Source organism: Lathamus discolor, chromosome 3 (assembly GCF_037157495.1).
Source record: "Lathamus discolor isolate bLatDis1 chromosome 3, bLatDis1.hap1, whole genome shotgun sequence".
NCBI classification, from domain to species: domain Eukaryota; kingdom Metazoa; phylum Chordata; class Aves; order Psittaciformes; family Psittacidae; genus Lathamus; species Lathamus discolor.
In genome coordinates, this window is record NC_088886.1 from 38247746 (window position 1) to 38273102 (window position 25357).

Here is a 25357-nt window from a genome sequence, read left to right on the forward strand (position 1 = left end):
TCCCCTGGCTGCACCCATGAGCAAGGAATTCACTGCACAACTGGCCTCAACCAAGCACAACATAAAAGCCATATATAAATAAAATAATAACTACCCCATTTCTTCCTTGCATTGATTCTGCTTTTGTAAGCCATCTCTGACTTTTGGTAAACGTGCTGTATTTGCTTAAAAAAATCTCCAAATGTCACAAGAACCTGCAGGGCTTTTTGTGAAACAAGTCCCAGCTGAGTATTCTCACAAAACCAAAGCTGTGAGTGTAAGGAAATCAAGAAGGATTTAGTCCAAATCAGTATCGTACTCATACACATTTTGCCTGTGTTTAGACAGCATTTAACCACCCGTGACCAATCTCTCACTGTTCTTGAGGTTAAAGTCAGTAATTTTCACTGTCTGCTTGCAAAGGCTGAGAAGATGCCCAGCTGCTACAGTTCTGTCTGTCTGGTAACCATCAACCCTGATCCTGTGCCAGGAATGTGGCTGGTTTTGAACTGGAAATTCATTCTCTGTTTACTGGAAGTCTGAAAAAATATTGTTAAGCTGAGCAGGACAGGAAGAGAGACCACGCAAAGAAACCCCAGTGTGGATCTGCTGGTAGCAATTAACAAAAAAGTAAATAATGATAACTACTCTTTCTCACCTAACTATAGTACCCTTGTCTCAGCTCTCTTCTGAGTGACCAAGAACCATTCAAGTGATTCCCAAGCTAGCATCAGCAGCAACATGTCCTCTCGATTGGAAGATTCTGGGAAAATTAAACTTTGGTTTAGTCTTCTAACAAGAAAGCAAGGCCATAAAATAAATCCGTGTCACTCACAGTGTCAGAAAGAGTTGACTTCTACATACATTCTCCTCAATCCTCTTCCAATACCCTCTACTGTCAGCGACAGGTAGATTTGGTGACAAGAAAGACTCTAGAGGCTTCTGGCACAGTTTCTGAAGGATGTGGAGGGAAAAGTGACATTCGTTCTCTGGAAGGGATGCTGGAAGTGGCAAAGGATCTGTGCTTGGAGGATGTGTGAGAGAACGCTGAGCATGGGGTTGTGGCTCATCCCTCCCATACCTGCCCAGCAGGTCAGCGTTTGCCAAGTCTCCTGAATAAAATTTGTTAAACTTTCAAAACCAGGGAAACAGGAACTGGCCTAATTACAAAATAATGATGTATCAAGTAAAAAATTAAAACTATTTTACTACAAATGGATTAAGACAAATTAACACCCGTGTTTGAACATTTATGTATTTTGTTAATGAGTAGCATTTACATGTGAACAATTCTGTAATCTCCTGGTGGCTTCTGAGAACACCACAAAGGAAGGATACTACGATGAAATGACAAGTCCAAGTCCTGCTGCAGCTTGCACTTATCCAGCCAGGCTTGACTGCTGCCACAGCCTGGGCAATGGAGCTTTGGGAGAATATTGTGAAAAAACATTCAACGTACACGAGAGGAAAAGAGTCAGTTTTTGACTTTGCCCTTTTTTGCAGGGAGCCGTCCTGTTGCTTCGAGGTATTTGTTAATTACTTCTTCTTGAGTGCTGGGTGAACACGGTTGGTATTTAGAGTATTCCATTGTATATTCACCCTTTCCCTGTAGAGTCGGAGAAAGAACAGTCAAAGTAAGGTCACAAACAGTGTAAACTTATTTAGCAGGCCACACCCTCATCTGTGAAATACACGCAGTAAGTGCGTATGACGAACCACACATCATGTACTGAGGCACACACATACGAGATACAAACCCACACACTATCTGGACGCTGTCCCTGTGAGCAAGACTTTAAGATCACCTGTGGTTCCTACCACATGAGTGTGACAATTCTGCTTCAAACCTAAAAGTGACTGCGGTATTCATACCAACCCATTTGAGTGCCTACAGAAAACCAACACTTTTGTGACATCAGATGTGGAACAGTGGATTTTATGTCACACACAGACTCACCCAATTCAAATGCATTCAAAGAGCATATAACTACAGGCATATAGATTATAAAAAAAGGCACCTTAACTTTTTGGCACTGCTGCAAAAAAATCTCTTCTACCTGCAGACATCCATAATTTAAGGCATATGCCTAAACTTTTCCAGCCTATGAATTTAATACCTTTACTGATACCGACCACTTTGTATTGCTTACAACTCTGAATCTCTTCTATCCTCAAAGCATGAAAGAATTTTCTGGCCAGAAATGACATAGCTAATGATAGCTATGCTACTTAAAAAGCTACAGTTAACGTAACAGCAAAACCTCTAAGCTTATTTTCTGATTCTGCACTTGACTCTTATTGCTTTTACTGCTGCATACACTGTGTACAATGATGCAAATTAGCATACTTGATTTACAGAAATAAACATGTTTTAGCAAAAAGTCCAGTGAGTACATACCTCTGTGCAAGACCTCAACTCAGTAGCATATCCGAACATATCATTCAGTGGCACCTAAAATCCAAAAATACTCTTCTTGTAAAAACAACATGTTTTTCCATCAACTTTGGTTATCATCCAATTAAGCTCAATTACAATTGCAGAGTCATCAAAATCTGGTGCTCTTTTTAAACAGTAGTGATTTAATTATCTGTTTTTGTAAAATACCTCTTATTTCAACTAATTTGTATTCACAACATTTTTTCCAGCAGGAAACCCCCAAAATTCCAGAGTCTGAATGCCCCACATATTGAAATACCCCAGACTCAGTAATCTGTGACACATAGCACGAGATTAAGCTTGAAATAACTCAAGACTACAGCTCTAAGTAATTTATGAAGCAGAAGCAATGCACTGTGGAGCCTGCCCTTAGCTAAGGCAAACAATGATTTACCTCACCACCCCGTGAGAGCACACGGGGTTTTTTGGGGAAAAAAAAAGGAACATTGAAGACAAGTAATTTGCATTTATCTGCAATTATTACATTAATGCAGGCAACAGCTAAAGGAAGACAGCAAACAAAAAGATCTTCCCAAGAGCTCTGTGTGCCCGTATTGCTTGTGCAGACTTGTTTCGGGCAGCACAGCTGGCCCATCTTGAGCAATCAGAGTGCTGTTTCTTTCTCTGCCATCATCTGACTTTAGGTCAGTAAACTAGCTTCTCTGGAGCAAGACAAATCTACAATAGGTTTACTAACACTGCACAGTACTTATCTGCTGAAAAACTAATGTTATGTTCATCCACTGAAAAACACAGCTACAAGTTTATGTACATTAGAGAGGAAGTAAAACAGTAAAGGGAGTTGAAAGGCAGCACGAGAAAAGGAAAGGTCAGGAACCAGTAAACAACACAAACCTCAGCATAAAGAGTAAAGTAATCCTCTGTGCCATCTTGTCCCGTGATCACGCCGTGGCGGCGATTAATTCCAGCAATCACTGCTCCTTGGAATTCCGTGGGTGCCATCACCTCCACCGCCATAACGGGTTCAAGTATACGCACAGTGGCATTCTCCATAGCTGGAGTGGGAAAAAAATAATTAAATAATCAAACATAAAAGAACAAGCCTGATGTAATTCAAGGTACTCCTGTGCATACCAAAGAGGTGTTTTATGGTTAATGACAAGTGCTTTTCACATCAGTGGGGGAAAACAATAATCAACTATGTGGAATCCCAGCTCCCCTGCCTTTCATTCCTGAGACTGCAATGCCAGAAGGCACACAGTTTGATAAAATGTTCTTTTTGTAACTGTCTAAAAATGAAGCTTGTTGGTATTTCTGTACTATAAACAGGATTTCTCCAAATAACCAAAAGAACTATTGTGCCTCCCTTAAAATTTCTTTAAACTCTTGCAGATATTCTTCTCTACACAACTGGCCAAACTTTTGAGTGTATCCATAGGACACACCAGGCAAACAATGAACCTATAGAAATGAGTACACTAGATTCAGCTTCAACAATCAGGAAGCGAGCAGGACCACAGATCCAAATGACCAGATTTATACCTTGCTTCAAGGCTCCTTCTCCTGCTCTGATGAAAGAGATTTCATTGGAGTCCACCATGTGATGTGCACCATCTTCTAAGACAAACCGCACTCCAGAGATTCTGTGCCCTGACACTAGACCTTTTTCACATGCTTCTCGGAACCCCTGTGAAATAACATCTTCCAAGTTAGCAGTCTGTAGACCAAAACAAAGCCTAAAAAAAGAGCAGCATTAACAATAGCCTGCAAAAAACATTAAACTTAAAAAACAAAGCAGTAGTAACAAAAAAACCCCACCAAACCCCACCAAAACCTTTCATGATGTCTAACAGCAATCCTGCATCTACCCAATGGACCTTCTTGCTTGGTAAGATAATAGAAGAAAAAACAGCAGGGAAAACTTCCCATTCCCAAGTATTTGAAAACTTTGTACTATCATTCTTCGGCACCTCAGTTCAACATTGCTCTTTTTAAAAAACAGAAATCATGTAACAAGCTAAGGATAAGAAAAGGAAATGTCTCAACTCAAAACTTTGCTTTGGTAAGGGACTGTACAATCAAAACCTAAAAGAATGCTCTTTGTGGAAAGAACTACTCTAACCACTTAACTAAAGAACACGAGTCTTTTAAGACTGCAGGCTTTTCCCAGGATTTGGCAAAAATCTTTAAGTGTTGCATCATGTAGCAATGAAGGAATTATTTTGGGTGAATCCATTACTGTAAGAATTCAAGGATCATGGCAGGTACTACTTAGATTAGGATGTGGTAAATTATAAAGTTTCAGAGAGACAGACAGAGAGGAAGGCTGCAGAAAAGAGAAAAGAGAAAGAACATTTGGTAATTCAAGAAATCCAGCTTAATTGCAGTTTCCTATATAGCTGGCCTCAGAGAAGTCACAAAAAAGTTACATATTTGGGGGTTAGACATGAGAATCGTGTGGCCACAATCAAAAGCAGAAAGGGGGCCATTAAAAAGCAGATTCAACAGGAGGCTTGTTCGACTGCGAGACAGGAAAGCCTACCTTCTGTATGGAGGCACTGCCTTGGAAATAGAGCAAGCACACACCACCAAAGAAAACAAACAACAGCTTCTAAATTAAGTGGAAAACCTAGGAATGTCAGAAATGAAGGAAAACCACACAAATGTGATTCTGCTTCCACTGAAGTAATGGGAAAAGTTGCCTTGCCTTGGGCAAGGCAGTCACAGTAAATGAGGACTGTATAGCAGGAAAACAACCAGTATTTTTTATATGATATACACACACAAAAATATTTTGTACCTTTTCAATAGCAGGCAAGAACTGCTTTGGAATATTTGTGCCAATGGTTCTGTCTTCAAACTCTACTTTTGTGTAGTCCTCCGGATCCAGGGGCTCAAGCACACCTACAACTTTGCCATACTGGCCTGCTCCACCGGTCTGTTTCTTGTGCGTATATTCAAACCTAAGAACAAAAGCATGTTACTCATTACACAAACCACAGTTTCCTATAGAAAAAAAAAAAGTTCCCATTTCTCACTTTGCTTTATTCAGTTTGGTTCTGTGTAAGCAAAATGACGAAACACCGTATAACAGCAGATTAAACAGCTTGAGGCTATTTAACGCCCAAAGAGGGAACACCAGGACTCATCTTGCAAGCGGGAAGCTGAGAGATTGCGGTGAGTTAAATCTCACAAAACACAGACTCGGCAAGCAACGCTAATAAAGCCTGCTTACCTTTAGGTGTGTGCTTTTTGTTGACTTGAGTAACAAGATTCTTATTGCTGTTTCTGCACATACCTACAGTTTCCACCCACAAAGTACTTTGATGTTAAGCACAGACGCTGAACAAGGGGATAATCAGAGAAAAAACTTGTGAACACGAACTGCTAAACGATTTTTAAGCGAACCTGGAGGGACGTGAATCCTCTCCAGAACATCCGCCCGCGGTCCCACCGGCTGGGCTGCCGCCGGTTCCACCCGTGAGCACTCGGCCCAGTGCCTGGGCGGTGGAACAACCTCCGTGTGTCAGGGCTGCTCCCCGCAGCGCCAGGCCAGGTCAGGCCAGACCCGGGCAAACCCGGCAAGCTCCGCTCCCCTTCGAGGCGCCGCGGGGGCGGCAGCCGCAGCCGGCGGGCCGGCCCCGCTCCGCCCCGGTCGCTTCCTGCGGGAGGAGGAAGCGGCTCCCCTTCGCCATGGAACTGCCGCCGAGCCACCACTCCGCCACCCGGGCAGCGGCGCTGGCTGCCTGCTACCTCAGCTACCGGCGGGGGAGCCCCGGGCGCGGCCTGGCGCTGCGGGCCGTTCGCAGCAGCCGCAGGCAGGTGAGGCCGGGGGGAAGGCCGGGGCAGGCCGCCGCGCCAGGCCGGAGCTCGAACAGGGCGGCTGGCAGGTTACCTGCCTCCCGAAGGCGGGCAGCGGCATCGCTAATCGCCTCAGAGGGGCTGACTGGCAGGCTGCGAGCAGGGCAAGACTGCCTCGGGAAGGCAACAGCACACACAGGCTTAATATGAGGAACGCAGTTAAAGCTTACTTCGGTATTAAGGCAAGCTGCACATTATTGGACAGAAAGACACAGCGAGCCCAAATACTGGACAAATACGTAGTATACAAGAATGGAGATGGATGAAGAGGTACTAATCAGGTGCACATTAAACAAGTGATCTTAACATGGCAGGAAAAACTGGGCCCTGTAGAGAATCACGCCATTGCAGCACTTCACAGTAACTAGAATATTTTACACAATGCAAAGTCATTTCACAAAATAAATGTTCTTAACGTTTTCCTTATTTAGGACATCGACGGTGTTGGGCGTAAGTACTATCTGGAACTGGTGTTAGAAGATGTCCTTGACAAAGTGAGTTCACATTTATTTAATTAACACATTCTGTGGGCAGAAGTTGGCACTACCGGCACGTAATAAGAACGCATCGGCTTATGCTGCCGATCCTAGATGAGGCCAGTGGACACACCAGTTAATAATACTTGACATCACACTTCAGATTTTTCTATACTGCAAATCAGGAAGAAAAAAAAAAGAAGCTAAATTTTACCATAATGGAACCCCCATTTCTTTCACCATAAAAGCCCTGAACACCTGGTACCTACCACTGTAACATAAGACAGTGTTAGAGGGATCACAGGGACATTTCAGGGTCATTCAGTTGAAAACTGCAGTTATTTGAACCCATTACTCCACCTGAAGAGCCCAAGTAACATTCTTCTGCACCACAACCATGGCCCACCCATGGCCCCTTCTGTCACCACAGAAAGAAAACTGCCCTTATAGTATATTCAACGGAAATACTACAAATTTAACCTTTTCTTAGATAGTCAACAATCTGTATGGGCCAGACTTAGAGAAAAACGGCAACTACATAAACCAAAAATTTTAGAACTACAAATTACTAATATTATACATCTATTTAATCAAATATTAATACATATAATTAACTCTGTAACAGGACAGTACTGTTAACTGCACAGCTGAGGTTCTTCATCATATGGGCAACAAAAACATTGCTCCAGATGTGCAATTCACAATTGAAGGAGAACTTAAGAACACAGATGAAGCAGATAAGATATTCTACAATCGAATCAAGAGCCTGGAAAAAGAGCTTGTGGCAGAAAACATACCAGGTACAAAGAAGGGGTTTGGGCATGAAGGAAGGTTTTGAGGCAGCATCTCCATCACCAGAAGCAAACCTCAGCTCAGCTGGTAGTGGTCCATGATCCCTATGGGACCCCTACTATAAAAGCCAGAGCTGAGGGGGACTGGGCCATTAGCCCTACTCTGAACACATGCTGACTCACTTTCACAGTGGTGTGTCAATCACAACACTAGTAGTTTTATTCATCATTTATGAAATCCACAACCTCTATATGATTTACATGTGACTTCTCTTGAAAACCACCTGCTACTGCCACCTCTTCCTTTACCAGCGTACTGCTTACTGCTTGCGCCTGTCCTTGGCATAGTACATCAGACACCCCCGCTGTAGTACTAGGGTCTGCTCTTACTTTAGAGCAACGGCTGCCTTGAAGACGTTACAGAATGTATATTAAGAGAAAGAAGTGGGAGAAAAACACAGGGGTGATGCAGCAGCTCTTCCACAATTATAAGGAAGATCTGTGACACCCAGTGAGGAACCTAAGTGACTTTAGCACCAAACCTTACTATTAGGTGATAAGGTTCTGCTAATGGCTGCAACTATGTGAACTTTGCTTTGTTACTTATTTTGTTTGCCAGACAACCACGGCAACACATCCCCAGAAATGGAGCCCATCCGGCTGCTAGCATGGGTTGCTTCTGGCTATGTGATATGGCAGAACTCGACTGAGAACACTAAGTTCCAACTTGCCCAAATTAAACATGTGAAGCAAGTGGTAAGTTATCATCAACGCCCTGCACAAAAAATACCATCTATGAGCTAAGGAGTTGTGGCATGTACTGGATTACAACTGTTAAGCAAGAAACCTTAGATGTAACGTAACTTCTCTGTCTGGTTCATTTTTAAGCCAGTGTTTAGTTTTTGTTCGACCTAATCCTTCTCTCTAACAAATCATAAGTTCATTAGTGTTTATTTAGATCACTTCTCTTCATAATTTTGCTTATAGAAGCCATATTTTCTTGGCAAGAGCAGCATTTTACACTTGCTCAGTTAAGAAAATTGACTCTCCACTTTAAGGTCATCACATTGATTACAGTTTTATACTACTTTCCTGCCTTCCATCTTTAATGTAGGCCAGTCTGACAGTGTTCTTGCATCTGCATAAGATGCATTGGAATACTGTCCTTTATATCTTGATCTACACCATGATCTAGCAATCAGTCACAGTAATACTGCTTGATGTCTGTGCAATAGCTGTGTCCAGACAAATAGCAATGGGCTGCACCTCAGATTCAATAAAACAATCTACAGTCCTTCTGTTTGCATTACTGCAGTCTCCATCCATTTGCTAGTTCACCACAAAATGTTAATCAAGAAAGAAAGTATTGATGTAATTCCGCTCTCATTATTAGCTGGTTTACTTTGTTCTCTCCAAACTTACTAATTTTTAAGTATTGGGGGGGGGGGGAGGTTAGGGTTAGAGTTACTAGGGTTAGGATACTTCAGAGCAAAATATTTTCTATTTTCACTTATTTCTGAGTGGTTACGAGTGAAGTGTTTATCTTGAGCAGATCTGGATCTGCCCTAAGCTAAGCAATAAAAATAACTGGAAAATCTCACTACAGCTGTCCAAATTAAGTCAGTCACTAGCTGCCACTATCAACAGGCCTTGGAAACATCTTGCCTGGAACAGGCTTAACTATTAAAGCGACTTGCTTTCAGAAAAGCTATTGTTAGAGCGGGTTTGGGGTTTGTTTTTAAATTAATAGAATTCAATGGTAGATTCTCCCCATTCTTCTCTATTTGGAGAACATATATCATAAGTTAAGAATAAGTCCTGAAGGGACAGTCAACTTGAAATTCAAGGAAATTTAGTATGCAAGCTAGGGTAAAGAAGAAGGGTTTCATATTTAGAAAACCCAGTAGATCAGGATTCTTCAGAACAGACTTTTAGAGCCCAAATGTTCTGCCACTCAGAACAGCTAGTGAATTCACATGAAATTCTGAGGATGAAAGAAATGCAGAAACTCATTCTGGGAGCACTGTTTGTTAAGGTTTTGCTCCCTCTGATGGCTATCTTAAAGCAATTCACAGATGCTGCAGGGCTGTGCAGGAGCAAGATTAAAAAACACCCTCTTTAACAAACCAGATGAATTTAAGGATAAGGCAGACGTAAGAATATTAAAGAAAACCAGCTGCCTGGTTCTTTTCCCTGAACAATAGATATGTAAAGAGTATGTTCCAGTGGCCAGTGTATGCACTGTCGCTCACACAATCACTGGTAACTTGTAGAGCCTCTGGAGTGTATTCCAAGTCTTATCCTATTGACAATTTTATTTAGTATTATTTGGGTTAAATGACATCTTGTAGAATCAGGTGTTGCCTTCCCAAATGAGTTCCTGAAGCTGAGATAAATCTAGCTTCTGTAAGGGAGGAATTAGCACAGGTTCCACATTCAGTCTCTCCAGTGCAATTTTTGAGATCACAGAAACAGAAAACAGTACCTTTTTGTTTTGTTATAGTGACTAAGCTCCATTTGCTTTATTTATTTCATTTGGTTATCATAAAAATTCTCTAATGTATTTCAAAGAGAACTGAGTCACTTTTTTTAAGGCAAGGGGAAGCCCCTCATTCAGCCCTTTTCATCTTGTCTTTCCAGAAAAGAAGTGATGAGTATCTTGAATTTGACTACATGATTCTACTTCACGAAATGGTGTCCCAGGTAAAGTCTTCATTTCTAAAAAGACCTTTTTAGAGCAGACAGTAATTTTCAGCTATTTCTTGGCCTTCTTGGGAATGCCAGAAGTTCAGTATACTGGTCATTCACAGCTCTCTCCTCCTGGGAGGTACTACCGCCAAACTGGCCAGAGATAAAGGGAAGCAGCAGCAGCCTGCATCCAGGACTGCTTAGCTGCATTCCAGCTGGAGTTACAGAGCGCTTCTATGCTAGAGGACAGCAGTGCTGGACCAGTATAGAGAGGCATCATGTAACCCAGCAGTTCATGGAAGAAGGCAGCAGAAACTTTGGTTCCCAAAACAGCATTTACATTGTATGCTATTCTCCGTCATAATTTTGAGATCTGAGCAAATGTTTTCATAAGAAAAATACAGAAAACTTGAAAGAGAAGTTCCCGATTGTGCAACCTCCTGTAATAAACCATCCACTGATAATAATCAGAGATCTCACTCCCACTGACAGCTCCACTGCTTCCTATCCCACTACATTCTCAGTCAAGGCACCTATAGCGCTTTTAGTTCCTAAATTTTCGATGAAGAAAAATTCCAGAGAAGCAATAGCTAACTCACTGCAGAAAAAAAAGCACAGGTTTTTCATTGTGCTCTGTTCAGTGAAGGGCAAGTGTCCCAAAATAGCAATAACACTAACAGTAAGAGGGGAAATCCAACTTAGACATGCTCGAGCTGCAAAACTTGCTGAGGTGAAAGAAAAATGTAGTTGCAGCAGCATGGAGCACAACACAGGCTAAAAGAAAACTTGCAGGAGACCTTCAGATATTTGGACAGGTCACAGGACTGTGTTACAGTGCCTACCCTGTGCTGTTGCTTGATCAACTACTTATACTCAGCCCAGTTATGGCTGTATTGCAGCAGTCAGTTCCTGTTTGGTATCGCCCAAAGAACATACCAGTTTCTACAGTGTTATTGTGTACCCACAGGAGATCATTCCCTGGCAAATGACAGTTCTCTGGCACCCACAGCATGGTGTTCAAGTGACACAGGAGAGCCGTCAGCTGAAACATGCATCAGAATAACAAACCACCTGATACAGCAATGGAAGAAGCTCAAATGCTACAATAAGCATTTGAAGGGAGGCCAGATAAGTTGATGATGGTGGATACACAACCAAGGTACGAAGAAGTTAAGGACTTTGACTTCTTCCTCAGCTAAACTTTTCCTGTACATTGTGCTTTGATCTGATAATTCAAAGGGCAATTTCCCTGCTACATAATCAAAGTCTTTATCAAAATATATTTAAAAAAGCTGTGTTACCAGAAAGAATACTTACGGCACAGGGGCAGAGATGTTCTCCCTAAAGGCAACTTTTGGCTTTCCTATGGTGCAGGGGCAACCATACTCCCTTTCCATTCGCTGCAGGGGAAAATTAAATACATAATTGTTCAGTTGGAAAAATTTATTGGAAATCATTTTACTGACAAATCTTTCTGACATGAGAAACTTAATCAGGGTTAACCAGGATTTTAGGTTTGAGGTTGGATTGATTTTTGGGGTCTTGGTATTTTTTCTTTTTTTAACATCACAAATTATTAACTGTCATTTTGCAGTCAACCTTGTTTAGGGCCTGTAGCTTTAGATATAGGAAAAGGGAACAGCATTAGTTATTTTACTCAAATTTAAGTTTTTAAAGACAAAATCCATTTTTAATTCATTCTGTCAACATTTCAGATACATCTATTGTGTTAGACTAAAATACAGACATCAACTTGAAAGAAACAAATAAACCACTAACTATTCCCTCCTGCCTGCATAATTTCTTATTACGGAATAATACATTTAAAACCACAGAAACAGAGTATTTTTCCTGTAGGAAACTGCCAACAATAAAATTAATTATAAGCAAAGGCTGTTAAAGCAAAGCATAGTGCTTGATACATTTTTTATGGATTTGAACCAAAGAGAAAAAATATTCCAGGCATAAGTTTCACTGAGATAGTTTACAAGCCTTCAAAATAGAACCACTGGAGGGGAAGAATCTGCAAAAGCTGACTTAAGAAGTTAAGCTCTTCCCTAAGCAGCTAGCGTTCACTGCTGGGAAGATTTCAAAATAGCTGTCACATGATAACCCTGATAACACTAAAGCAAATGGCGTTGTACACCTCCAAACATCTTGTAAACTTGATGTGCGCTTAAGCACCCAATTACAAAATAGAGCATAAAGACTGGCATCAATTAGGCCATCTGCAGATAGATTCTGGTTGCAGCCAGAAAGGAAGAATTCTTGATTGGAAAACCAGCAAAAGTAGAATCCATAGAATCTGCTTTCCATACTACCTGGGCATAGATTTCCAAGTGCAGTTCCCCCATTCCAGAAACAATGGTCTCTTTGCTCTCATCATCAAAATGGGTTCTGAAAGTGGGATCTTCCTTTGTAAAGCGGCTCAGACCTTTTGCAAATTTATCAAAGTCATTCTGAAAAACAATTACACACACAAGAAAACATTAACTCAATATCCAGAAGTTGCACAAGAAAAAGGCCTGTTTTTTTTCCTATTAACTGCTTAGCACTCTCTCATGAGGTTATTTTCTGAAACACAGCCACACGTTTATAACTGTATTTATCCTTCCAGCTACTTCGAGTCCATGTTTACACAGGTCAAAGACATGCATCTTCTTTATGGCTAAGTGATACCATCTACTGCAGTCACATGCTGTGTTATCTGAATGATATATTCTTAAGTACTTCAGATAAAATATTTGAAAACACTGCTCATTTTAGTCTGCAGTTCCATATTTAACTGCTAACCTGCATAAAATTATAAAAGTGGCAAAGGAAGGTAACTCAGTCAGAAGAAGGTTGATTCATAGGCTCCTCCTACCTTGTTGGAAGGCTTCATAGCTACTGAAATGACAGGATCAGGGATGTGGATTGATTCCTGCAATGGCCATAAAGGAAGAGATCATACAACTCAGTTCCACTACACTTGCTGATGTCATTTCTCCACAACAGTTTGGTCACAAGAACCCAGGCTTACAAATAGCTCAAAAAACTCATCTACCCTGTATCTAATATCATAGTGTAACAAAATTATGTAACTCTCCTGAGGATTACTACAAGGCTATAACATAATGCATGCTGTACTACCAGCCACAGTATTTCCAACACCATTTCCTAGATGTACTGGATTTCACGCTGGTGAGAAGTCTGCTTCCTGTGAGATTTTGTAAATATATATAAATAAAAAAACCCCAACCCAACCTGATGTATTTAAATACATATACAAATACATAGCTTAATCCTTTTGAGTAACAACATCTACTTCTAACAGTTTGCTAACACTGAAATAATATTTGATTTCAAGCATAGTAAATGGGTGTGTATCTCTCTTGCCCATACCATACTTCCATACACTTAGGCTTCAAGAGGTATAACAAACAGTCATAAGAAGTACTTGTGGCTGTATATATGTCAGAAAATATTTAAACTGAACAAATGATTACAAACATATGACAAAATCCTGGCAGATTTCAATGCATGAGGCATACAGAAGAAAAGGTGTACTCACCATGGAAATGTCAGTACTGGTTTTATCAGTGAATGTATCCCCACTAGCGCAATCTATTCCAAACAGCGCACATATGTCTCCTGCATAAACTTCATTTACATCCTTAAGAAAGATAAGTTTACTATTTAGGTAACACTGAAAGGCATCTTACAACCTACACCTGGTTTTAAGAAGATACATAAATAATGTGTTAAAAAGCCTGATGTTAAGCTCCTCTGAAAATTGAAGGATTGGTAAAATGCTCTGTAAATCTTCTCTCCCCTTATTCAAAGCACAAAAAGGAGACCTCAGCTTGGATGCTAACTTACTCTAGTTTAAGGGTGTGAAGCAAGCAACATACTATGTTTCATCAGGCAGTCCTGACCCACCTATAGAGTTCAGGAATCCTAAACAGGAAAGACTGGTATTTGCAGCTGTTTTAGTTTCAGAATTGTATTCAGTAATCATGTGGAAGAAAATTTCTGCACGTATTCTGCCAATCCTATTTCCCCTCTCCCAAAAATATGGAGTATGAGGATAATACCACAGCTGGCTTTCTTTACCTATCACCTCAGAGCCATTTGATAACGCTTCTTGGGCAAAGATTCTTCCACTTCAGTGGAAGTAATACACTAGAGATCATTCCAGTTTCTTGCAGAGCACTATTAAGTGCTAGAGGCAGGTATGAATTAACAACAAAAGCAGAACTCTCACATATCACATTGTTCAGAAATAGCTGAAAGGCAAGCAGCTCGTTTGGTGAGAACAGCTCAAAAGGCAACCCATGTGGCTTGTACCTCTCACTCTCACCTCCATGTTGTCCGAATGCATACGGACAAGTCTCGGTACGCGCACTCTCTTCCCAGTCCTAGTGTTATATATATAATCGGATTTCTTCAGCATCCCCTGATAAGCTCGAATATAGGTTAACTGCCCAAAACGTCCAGCCTGGAATAAAAATTCGTTAGAAGTCAGATATAATCATTCTGAGAGACAAAACTACTACTATTCAAAGCATCATCTGTGCTGACTGACTAAAGGTTTCTGGTTTGAATTTACATACTAGATATGTAAATGAAGCTTTTTTTGACATAGTCTCAGCTTTCCCTTAGCTCTGAAATGGAACTTGGCATCTCCCAGCAATTTTCTTTACTTCACCAACTTTACCACTCCTAGACGTTCCCATCAGAGGTGTACACTACCTACCAATCTAGCCAGCTCTGTCCATATGAAATCTGAACTCCTACTCCCTAGGTAGCAAACAACATGTTTGGTTAAAATTGTGTACTTTTTTCCCCTCTGACTCTCTTGCATTCCATTGTTTTCAACTTCAAACAAAACCAGGAATTTTCTCTGAAAGTATCTGAAATAAGCCCACAAAACCCCCAGATTTTCAGGTTTTAACTAAGAAAATCATGAAATATTTCAGGGACATAACCCATTTTAATATTTCTAAATTGGCAGTGTTCGACACATTAGTAGAATTTATGCTTGAGAGCAGTTTTTAAAAAGAAATAAAATTTAATTTAAATATAAGCTGATTTTTTTTTTGTTTGTTCACACAAGTTTTGGTAGTACCACCTTTTTGGACTCATTCTGTTTTCTACTGAAATCACCAGTAATGAATCTGAATACCTTCCTTTCTCCTTCAAGGTTAGCACAATGAGATTACAACTTTTGCTCCACAGAACTCAGATCCTGGTAGCATGGAAAACTTGCAAGCAACTGAATAAATCAGCTAGGTAATACTCTGGACATCCATTCTCCAGAAATTTTCAGTTTAGCTGTACTATATACACAGCAGCCAAGTGAAAAAGCCATCACATGCACAAACAGACACACTGAAAATACAAATCTTTAAATGTGTGCTTTTCCCCTAAAATGAAAGGCATTTCCCAGGCATTAATGACAAGCCATCAGTAGCTTGCTGCAAGTAGAACTTGCATAAATCAACTCTTGCAGGAAATGCTTTGCTTCTCTACTGGGTTTGCTGCATTAGGAAGGAAAATGGTAACAGCTTACCTCCAGTTTAAAAGCAAGGCCTATAAAAGGTTGGGAATCATCTCGAGCAGAGTTCAAGAGGAACTTGGTTTTGTGCTCAGAATCCCTTAAAAACAGGGATGAAGAGGGGGTTTACATTATGAAGCAAACATAGCAGTGTCCTCTAAATATAAGCCCTACCCCAGCAAGTCCCAAGGGCCTTCAGTTCCACAGGTTTATATCAGAGGCCTAAAGATGCTGACATATGTAGCTTCCATATGCAGCTCCCATATGCTCAGAAAGCATCTCAGAGAAACTGCAGCAGATCCCTAAAAGGAGGACAAAACTATGACAAGTTTCACTAGTCCTTCATATCATCCAGCTATTTTGCCCTGAAAGCAATTGATCGTACACTTGGACACAACTCATTAGCAAGTCTGGTTTTAGGGTGAAGAAAGAGACACTGCAGTATCTCTCCTGACAATGTATATGTGAAGTTTAGTCTATTTTAGCAGGCAGATATTAGGGGCAGTGAGAGGCATAGCAGCAGGGAGGAGTCATAAACTGTATTTATAGCACCATTTCTGTTCAGCTATGATTATATTGTCTGAACAATTTGAGCACATTATGAAGACCTGATGGCCGCCTCTAAGCTATGACTGAAATGTTAAGGGCAATTTACTGGCTCAAATGTTGGGTTTCATGCTATTTAATTGTGAAGGTACATCTACTTCAACTAACACATCCAAAGAATGAAGTGCTCTTTACACATTTCACATGTGCTCTCTCCTCTACTGTAAGTATGAGTTTAAGGGTTGCCATTAATTTCTAACTACCTAATCAGATACCAATTTTTCAAATTTAACAACTACTATGTTAAAAATACCAGCATAAACGCTCAAATGAGAGATGAGCTTCCTTAGTTTTGGCAGTTTGTGCAAAATTATGGTGGCATTACTTAATACAAATGGGAAATGATCATGGATTTTGTTAGCATTCCCTGCTGCATATTACACTGCTTTGAAGCCCAACTGCAAGACCCCTCCATGTGCTTGCCACTATACTTACTGTTTGTTAAGGATAGCGTAGTTCTCAACCTCTGAAGGATTGGGGAGGTACTCCAGGACAGCATCCAGCAATGGCTGTACTCCTTTGTTCTTTAAAGCACTTCCCACAAGTACTGGGGTAAAGGACTTCTTCAGTGTCGCTCTTCTGATTGCAAGCTGGAAAATACCAGTGCATTACTCTCCTCCTGCAACAACTTCAGAAGTCTAATGCAGTACCAACCAAGCAGCAGTCAGATGGTCTTTTTGCTGGTCATCTCTACTCCTGGAGTAAGGTGCTCACTCCCACACAGTCTCCTGTACAATGCCCACACAGTGCTTCCCATAGAACTTGCTCACCAGAATTCTAGCGAATTCTGTGAGATTTTCTTTATCCTTTATCTTAAGTCCAACTTAAAAATGAGAATGCCTAAGATAAATACCAGGATAACCTCCAAATACTCAGAATGAGTTCTTGGTTCTCTGCTGGTAAAGTCAGGGTTCCTTATTTCTGTTTTGGATGCCTCATTACCCCTGTTTAGCTAATGTCAGGAAACAATACATGTTTAAATTTGTGAAAGTAAAAGGAGACGCTTCAGTATCTCCACAGTTCTTTAAACTATGGGAAACTCAAAGAGGCAATTAGGTAGGGAAGGGATACTTGGGTAAGTGCCATGCTGAATGAATCATCGCTTTTTTATGAAGGATGTTTTAAAAGCATAACTGAAGAACCTCTTCACATTCACCTACAGACCTGCTGAAGTTGCACCAAGTGTCTTGGGAATCTTTCCAGGACATCCTGGCAAACCGAGTAAGATAAACTGCATGGTAATCTCACGGTTATTCAGCACCCCTCACCAAAGCATTACACAATGTTGCAAAGTATAACTGAGAACCAGTGGCTTCCATAACAGTGATCATAGATGTCTTCCATAAAGGTGGACAAAAGCTATCTGCCCCACCACGGAATTAATTACTGAAATGGAAATTGCCACTTCTGTCCCACCTCTCCCTGCCACTAGAGGATGCCATCTCCCTGCGCTTACCGAGGCCCCTACTCCAACCAAAAGCAGCTCCTATCATCTTTGATAAGCTAAAAGAAATGAATTCTTGACAGAGCAAGTTCACCACATCATCTAACCTGGGAGTTATTTAAAGTACCCAAAGACGGATGGCTAAGCTATCTTCTTAATTAACAGAGAACAGTGGTTCCTTAAATTTGTTGAGGTAATGACTTCACAAAAATAATACAAGGTAAAAATCCTACATCGTCGATTCTGCTCATCTTGCCCATGTCTGTTCTCTAGAGCATTGGAAATATAGCTGTGCTGAGGCCCCATGTTTTTATTAGGCCACATGTTTTCAAACAAAGCAACATGACTGCAATTTGTCCTCATCAACAATTACCTCAGGGAAAAAAAGTAATTTTATTTTCACACAAAGATTATAGTCACTGAGTGCCCCACTGAGTACCTGGGGCACATCAGTTCCTTAAGTGCAGCATTATGGAAAGCAGCAAATTAGGTGATGCTTAAGCAGCTGATCTTCAGCAAACATCATATGCTATGACTGTGGCATCCATGAGTGATACTTAGCATCATTTCCACAAAAAGATATTTTCAATGGAAACTTGGCTGCTGGCCACTGAAAGAAAATCCATCTTCAGGGACATATTAGTACAAATTAACCTGCATCTGCAGTACTACAGCCATTAGAGCTATAATTAATTGGCTTTCAGAACTGGGAAGCAGAGGCATGCTGAATAGACAAATTTGTCTTGGTAACAGATTTCCTCTCCAGTAGGAGCTATTAAAAACAGCTTCTTGCTAAAAATCTCTCACCTCTTAGAGCAATACAGTGTATTCACACCAGTACCACTCCCTCTGCCAGGTGAAGGACAGATCCTTACACGTATCTCAAACTGCTAGTATATTTCTGTCTTTATCAAAGTAGAGAAGAGCTGCTTCCTAACAGAAATAGCTCAGGCTTCATAAAGTAATATTTAATTAATGGAATAACTAAATGTCTGGTTATCAGTAAGAGAGATGTTTTCTTGGTACTTTTAAAAAAACCTTGTGCTTTTGTCTCAAGCCAAGTTGGGATACACAGATACACAGATACACAGTATATTCTTCCTGAGACTTTAATTACCAGTAGGTCAGCTAAACCAATTAAAAAATAACCCCAACCAAAACACCTCCAAACCCAAGGTTTGTAGCAAAGTTAAAACAAAATCAAAATTCGGAGGTCAGGAAGATTCAGATAACCAAACCTTAGAGGACTTGCAACACCCGTAAGCTTTGAGGGTCTGCCAGTCCTCTATATACCAACAGAGAGAGCAGGCAACTTCCAGGCAAGCAACCACTGCAAACCCCAGCAGGGAAAGGACAACCACAGAGGCAATCAGGCACTGCTAACAAGCCAGATATTTAGAAGAGAACTTACATTTCAAAGCTAATTTTTAAAGTAGCAACCTCAGTGATCACATCTGACTGAAACTCAGCTGGCCTAGCAGGCTCCACTCAAACAGCTCATGCTTATAATGTTTATGTCTCAATTCAGCTTGTCTTCTTTAGTTCCCAGCTGCAGGCAAGGAAAAGCAAAAGGAGGTGGAAAGTGCCATGTCAGGCAGGCTCCAGGCTCCAGGGAGACTCTGTGCAACATCACCGCTCAAAGACAAGCTGTTCTATCTCCAACAGCAGCTCTCTTAGAAAAAGCCATCTGCCTGCAAGGCTCTTCACACCTCACTTTTTCATTTAATCACATCAACTGCTTTACTGCAGCAGTTTCAATTTTTGACTAATAACTATTAACAGCGGGCACTATGAGATTACTGTTTACGTTAACTTCTCACACTAGCAAGAGGTGGTGGCAAACAGCAAGCTGCATCACAAAAATCCCCACACTGAGCGTGTATTAAGAGGAAAAAACAGCCATGTTTAGATCCAGCCCTTGGTACAGTTCCCCCGCACTACTGTGTGCCAAGGCACAAAGCCCAGCAGACAGCTGTATGTCAACAGCCACAGGTCATTGTCTTGAGTTACATATCCACCCCGTGGGGCTGAGCAGTGAATGCAAACCAGCTTAGCACTTGTTCTGCAAGGGTACATGTCCTCAGGTTAACTTTATGCTCATGGCTCAGCAGAAGCAGGTCCACATGCAGCACAGGCTCTCTTACGCTCATGCTGGGATAGCCAAGCTTTGCACCTGTCCTTCCTAAAGCTAATACTGCAGTAGCTCAAGAGGCATCATTAGTCAACGATAATCCCTAAAGAAGAGGCTGCCATCACATGCCATTGCATGTAATGATCTGCAACAGTATGTGCAGATTGCCAAGTCTGACACAGAACAGCCTAAGCAAAGGAACACGTTAGCCTGGCTGTCCAGCCTCCCTGGCACTGCACAACAGATCTCATCCTGGACTGAACAGTGGCAGGACTTCCACAAAGACTGTGTAACCATAGCTGACCTTCCTAGGCCTCCCTGCCACCTTCTACTACATGGACATGGTCTTGAGGAAACAGAGACATCAAACTGTCACAAGAACAAGTAACTTTCAGTCTACAGCCGTCTGATATTCAGAAAACGGTGTTATTCATTACCTCTGTGAGCATCCCTTTTTGTTGGCATGTCTGCCACTTCATATCTGAAGTATTTCATAAAATTAAATCATGTCCCAATTTCCCCCCACTTTCAAGAAATGCAACTCTCCTTTTTTTGAAAACTGTATTTTGTCCTGGATTAATTTCCTCCAGCATTTCCACCTCAAATCATTCTAGTTTCCTTCTAATGTACTGCTCTTTTCACTTCAGATGAACGTAATCAATGCAAATACAAAACAAGGCAGGATTTCCTAGGCACAAAGACAGCATCTCAACAACTGACTTGTTGTGGGACATGGAGTAAGTCAAAACTGTCAAGCTGTAACACAGGAAGGCAACAGAATGACAAAATTACTAGCTGTATCTTTGTGCCATTTGCTGGTCCCGGAACGGCACACACCAGCTCAGACTTCTCAGTGAAAAATCAAGAAATAAATCTGGAACGGGCCCTCAACAGGGAGTCAAGTGGGTGTCCATCTGTAGGAGGTGACACTCACACCAGAGAGCTCAAGCAAAAATAATTTCTTCAAGACTTCAAGAACTTTTTTATCGGAAGATGAGAAAGGGAGGAGGATAGGGACAGAAAACAGTGAGGTAACAGTGCTATAGGAAGAACCACCACAATAAAGTTACCTTTAACTCAGCAGGTGTAGGAATCTTCTCTTCCAAAAACAGCTCCCCAAGTTGATCATCTGAGTTAGCAACGCATTCAATCAATTCCCGACGTCTCTCTGCAGCCTCAGCTCTAAATTCAGCTGGAATTTCATCATACCGAAGATTCTGGCTACACACACATAAATAACATAACCACTTTAAAGAAATACCGCATGAATCAGCCTTTCTATCACTAATCATTGTGATGACCTGCCTGACCAAGAAAATTCATTCTTGACATGGATATTGGGGGAAGGGTAAGACATAAGAATATCAACATGTTATCTTTGATGATTTAGCAGGTTTCTTCCTGCTCATATTAGGAGTTTGCACCTGGAGTATTGTGTGCAGTTCTGGTGTCCTCAACATAAAAAGGACATGGAACTGCTGGAACAAGTCCAGAGGAGGGCCACGAGGATGATCAGGGGACTGGAGCACCTCCCGTATGAAGACAGGCTGAGAAAGTTGGGGCTGTTCAGCCTGGAGAAGAGAAGGCTGCGTGGAGACCTCATAGCAGCCTTCCAGTATCTGAAGGGGGCCTGTAGGGATGCTGGGGAGGGACTCTTTGTCAGGGACTGTAGTTGACAGGACAAGGGGTAACGGGTTAAAACTTAAACAGGGGAAGTTTAAATTGGATATAAGGAGGAAATTCTTTCCTGTAAGGGTGGTGAGACACTGGAATCGGTTGCCCAGGGAGGTTGTGAGTGCTCCATCCCTGGCAGTGTTCAAGGCCAGGTTGGATGAAGCCTTGTGTGGGATGGTTTAGTGTGAGGTGTCCCTGCCCATGGCAGGGGGGTTGGAACTAGATGATCTTGAGGTCCTTTCCAACCCTAACTATTCTATGATTCTATGCAGGGTAACCTGTTCGACAACCTCACCCACATCTTATCTTCATCCCAAAAAGCTCAGGCCAAACCCATGTTATCAGTTCCCGTTATAAAGCAAGTCTGCTATTTCTCAGGCTGGCAAGTGTGGCTACCACCCCTTCACACTGCTTCAGTTAGCACAATTCATGCCGCCACTGCCCATCACTAAAGCCGACCCTGGAGAATCATTTTGCCGTAACCTGGAGAGCTGAAAGGTGATATCTCAGCACTACAAGCCACATCCCTAACTTCCCAAAGAGTAGGCTTTTTCATCTCTGAAGAGAAATTGTAGGTAGTTGCACAAAATGCCAGCTCTAGCTAAGAAATATGCAAGTTTCAAAACTTACCCAAGCTCACCATCAAAATATATAGCCTTTTCTTCAATGAGATCAATAATTCCTTTAAAGTTTCCCTCCAGCCCAATTGGAATCTGAACAAAAGCTGCATTGTGTTTTAACTTGGATCTGAAAAAGTGAACAAATATAAACTAGATCAAGAAGAAGAAAAAAAAAGGAAAAAAAAAAAACAAAACCGAGTAATTTCTATATATGTGCTCCAGATGGTCTTTGAACAACATATCACTCCTACAAAATCACTCTCTTTTCTCCTTTGGACAGTGCCAAAAATCTACCAATACTGATGAAAAATGCCCAGTTGCATTTTAACCTGAGTGACAGCCAGCCCTCTGTATCTCAACAGATATACTGAGTGACTTTCATGGGAAAGAAGGCTGTGCAAACTGGTTTCAGATAAATTACTTGATTTATGGGAGTTGCTTCTCTCTTAATACATATTAATGCACCCATCTTATTTGATCATTTGATCTCACAGATCAAACTAGGCACAGAGAGACTGCAGGTAAGGAGCAAGCAGGACTTCTGTTATCCGAACTAGAAACCATCTGACCCTATGGCATCTTCCTGCTGGAAGCCGCAGTACATTTGCTACCAGGATCTAGGAAAAAATTAAAAAGCCATTTTCAAAGTGGCTCCAAATATAGTTCCATCAAAATAATAAATATCAACCCCCCAAATTTTGGTCACTGCAAGCTCAGGCTGACACTAACATTTGTTTTTCTTGAGAAAAATTGAGTTATTTAACAGGTCAGATCAAGATTTCTTCTCAAATCAGGTATTACCCTCTAGTTGGCAACTACAGATCTAAAAAAACCCTTTTCAATATTCTTCCTTAATCTGTCATGTGAATACTTCAGATTTATTTCACAAATAATTTTACATTAAAATGTAAATTATGTACATAATTTACATAAATACCTCAACTGTTGTACTGCTCTGGCTGGACTAGAGCCCTGTCTGTCCAGTTTGTTGATGAATGTTAAAAATGGCACATTGTAACGTTTCATTTGCCTGTTCACTGTTATTGTCTGGCACTGAACTCCTCCAACAGCACAGAGAACCAGAATAGCTCCATCAAGAACTCGCAAAGATCTCTCCACTTCAATTGTGAAGTCCACATGCCCTGAATAATAAAAAATACCCATTATTCACAGATGAGAAAAGATAATGAGAAACTGCTTTCTCATATAAGCAGAAAAGAGCAACAGCCAACAGAATCATTCTGCAGCTGTACAGAAAGAGTCACACTAGCGCAGCTTGAGTGACTACTGACAACAAAAACAGCACCATGTTCTATGCATACATGTAGGAACAGCAATCCCAACGTGTTCAGAACTGCCATTACCTGGTGTGTCTATGATGTTGATGTTGATGTCTTTCCACATGGTGTATGTTGCTGCAGACTGAATTGTGATTCCACGCTGTCGCTCTAGCTCCATCGAGTCCATGACAGCTCCAACTCCATCCTTACCTTTCACCTTAAGGAATAATAATAAAAATAAAGTACTAAAAAATTAAAAATAAAAAAATGGGTGGAGGAAATTCAGTCCAAGAGTTTACCAATAATTTTGCATATGCAAGAGTGATGCTTTCTACACTGAGCATCATCTTTCAGGCAGTGAAGAAAAGCAGATATGCCAGCAGTTCTTAAACTACAAGCAAGTCTTTTTTCCCAGCTTCATGTGCAACTTTAATGTATTTGTCTCTTATGAGGTTCATTTCTTAAAAAGCTAATCAGGAGTCTGTGAGAAATTATGCTTTACTGTGAATTTAACACAGTAACATACCTGAAGCTAAAAATGACCTCACTATGCACTGTATCTCACAGTCATCTTTGGCTGTATCAAAAGAAACACATATCTTCAATCATTTAATTACCATGGAGATAATAAATAAGTAAAGTCTTGAAATAAGATCTGAAGTATTCTGAAAGAGGGAGGACACTGCAGTAAAGGAGAGATTTCTTTTCATCCCCTTGTCCTCCCGTTATCTTTAAAGGGGTATCAGGGAAACCAGCAGAGCTTGAGGATTCATTCTCAGCTTGGCCAGAAGAGCCTCAAAGGGCCCACCAAGCGTAGCTCCCTCACACCACGCTAACAAACGAGTCACAGCAACACCACAACAGCACCCAGCACACTCGGCCCAGGCAGGGTGTCTCTGGAGTCCTCTGAAAACCGACCTCATGCATCTGCGCAATCCTGCCCGTATAGAAAAGAATTCTCTCCGTTAATGTCGTCTTCCCTGAGTCGATGTGGGCTGAGATCCCAATGTTCCGGATTCTCTCACTGGGAAGGAATCCTGAAGAACAGTGCCTAGAGGAGCTCAGGAGAAACTGAAAGGCAAGAGAATATTGCTGGTTTAGCTGGGAGCAGATTGAGCGCAGACCACTGCATCGACAAATAAACTTCCAGTCAACTGCCTTTCTATGGCTTCTGGCCAATCTATGATCAATGGAGCAAAACAGCCTTTCCAAGCTCCCACAGGGTCACCTTTAAGCTCCACACCACACTCGAGGAAGCCACCTGACCCCTCCACGTCAAGTCCCGTGTTTCAATCCCACTCTATATTCTCAACTTCTCTGTTCCTCCTCCTGTTCCTCTGACCGACCCTCCGCACGTTTCCCTGCGGCTGATACGGTGCTTTAGGACGGGTCTGTCCTCTCCCCCTCACCATCCCTTTACCCCAGCTCCTCCCCGCCGCCGCTGTAACAGGGGAGGCTGGCGCGGCCGGGCACCGACATCTGCGGCCGGCCTCGCACAGTCCCCTCGTCCCCAAGCCCGCGGGCGGGCTCAGCCCTAGCAGGCTTCGCCAGGCGCCGAAGGGCCGCGTCCCCTGGCCTTCTCCGCAGGGCGCCCGTACTGTCCCGCCGCAGCCCGGCCCGCGCCGCTGCAGCTGCCGCCCCTCACGAAATGGCCGCGGCCGGTACCTGCTGCCGCTGCCGCCGCCGCCGTTGCTGCTGCTTCTTCAGGTGCCCCCGCGCCAGGCCCGTCCCCAACGCCCGCAGCATGGCTCCCGTCCGCCGCCGAAGTCGGCCCACACCGCTTCCGGGGCTCCACGCATGCGGAGCGGGCCCGGCGGAGCCAAGGGGCGAGAGGCTCGGGGAAGCGGCAGCCGAGACCGGATGTCGTCAG

At 42.0% G+C, this 25357-nt stretch overlaps 2 protein-coding genes across 2 annotated transcripts; one reads left to right on the top strand and one right to left on the bottom strand.

Moving 5' to 3' along the window:
• Window positions 1-1220: 1220 nt before the first annotated feature.
• GFM1 (G elongation factor mitochondrial 1) lies at window positions 1221-25324 on the bottom strand. Its single transcript, XM_065674688.1, has 18 exons — window positions 25153-25324; window positions 24406-24558; window positions 23572-23704; window positions 23145-23349; window positions 22218-22334; window positions 20984-21134; window positions 16774-16928; window positions 15748-15832; window positions 14536-14673; window positions 13747-13848; window positions 13060-13116; window positions 12515-12652; window positions 11511-11593; window positions 5178-5340; window positions 3920-4064; window positions 3272-3432; window positions 2378-2431; window positions 1221-1585 (listed from the first exon to the last, which is right to left on the bottom strand). Exons 1-18 carry the CDS (start codon window positions 25231-25233, stop codon window positions 1454-1456), a joined length of 2253 nt encoding a protein of 750 aa, XP_065530760.1. The 5' UTR covers window positions 25234-25324; the 3' UTR covers window positions 1221-1453.
• Window positions 6016-11977, top strand: LXN (latexin). The gene is made up of 6 exons (XM_065674693.1): window positions 6016-6199; window positions 6670-6732; window positions 7340-7514; window positions 8125-8261; window positions 10146-10208; window positions 11161-11977. Exons 1-6 carry the CDS (start codon window positions 6071-6073, stop codon window positions 11254-11256), a joined length of 663 nt encoding a protein of 220 aa, XP_065530765.1. The 5' UTR covers window positions 6016-6070; the 3' UTR covers window positions 11257-11977.
• Window positions 25325-25357: the final 33 nt, after the last annotated feature.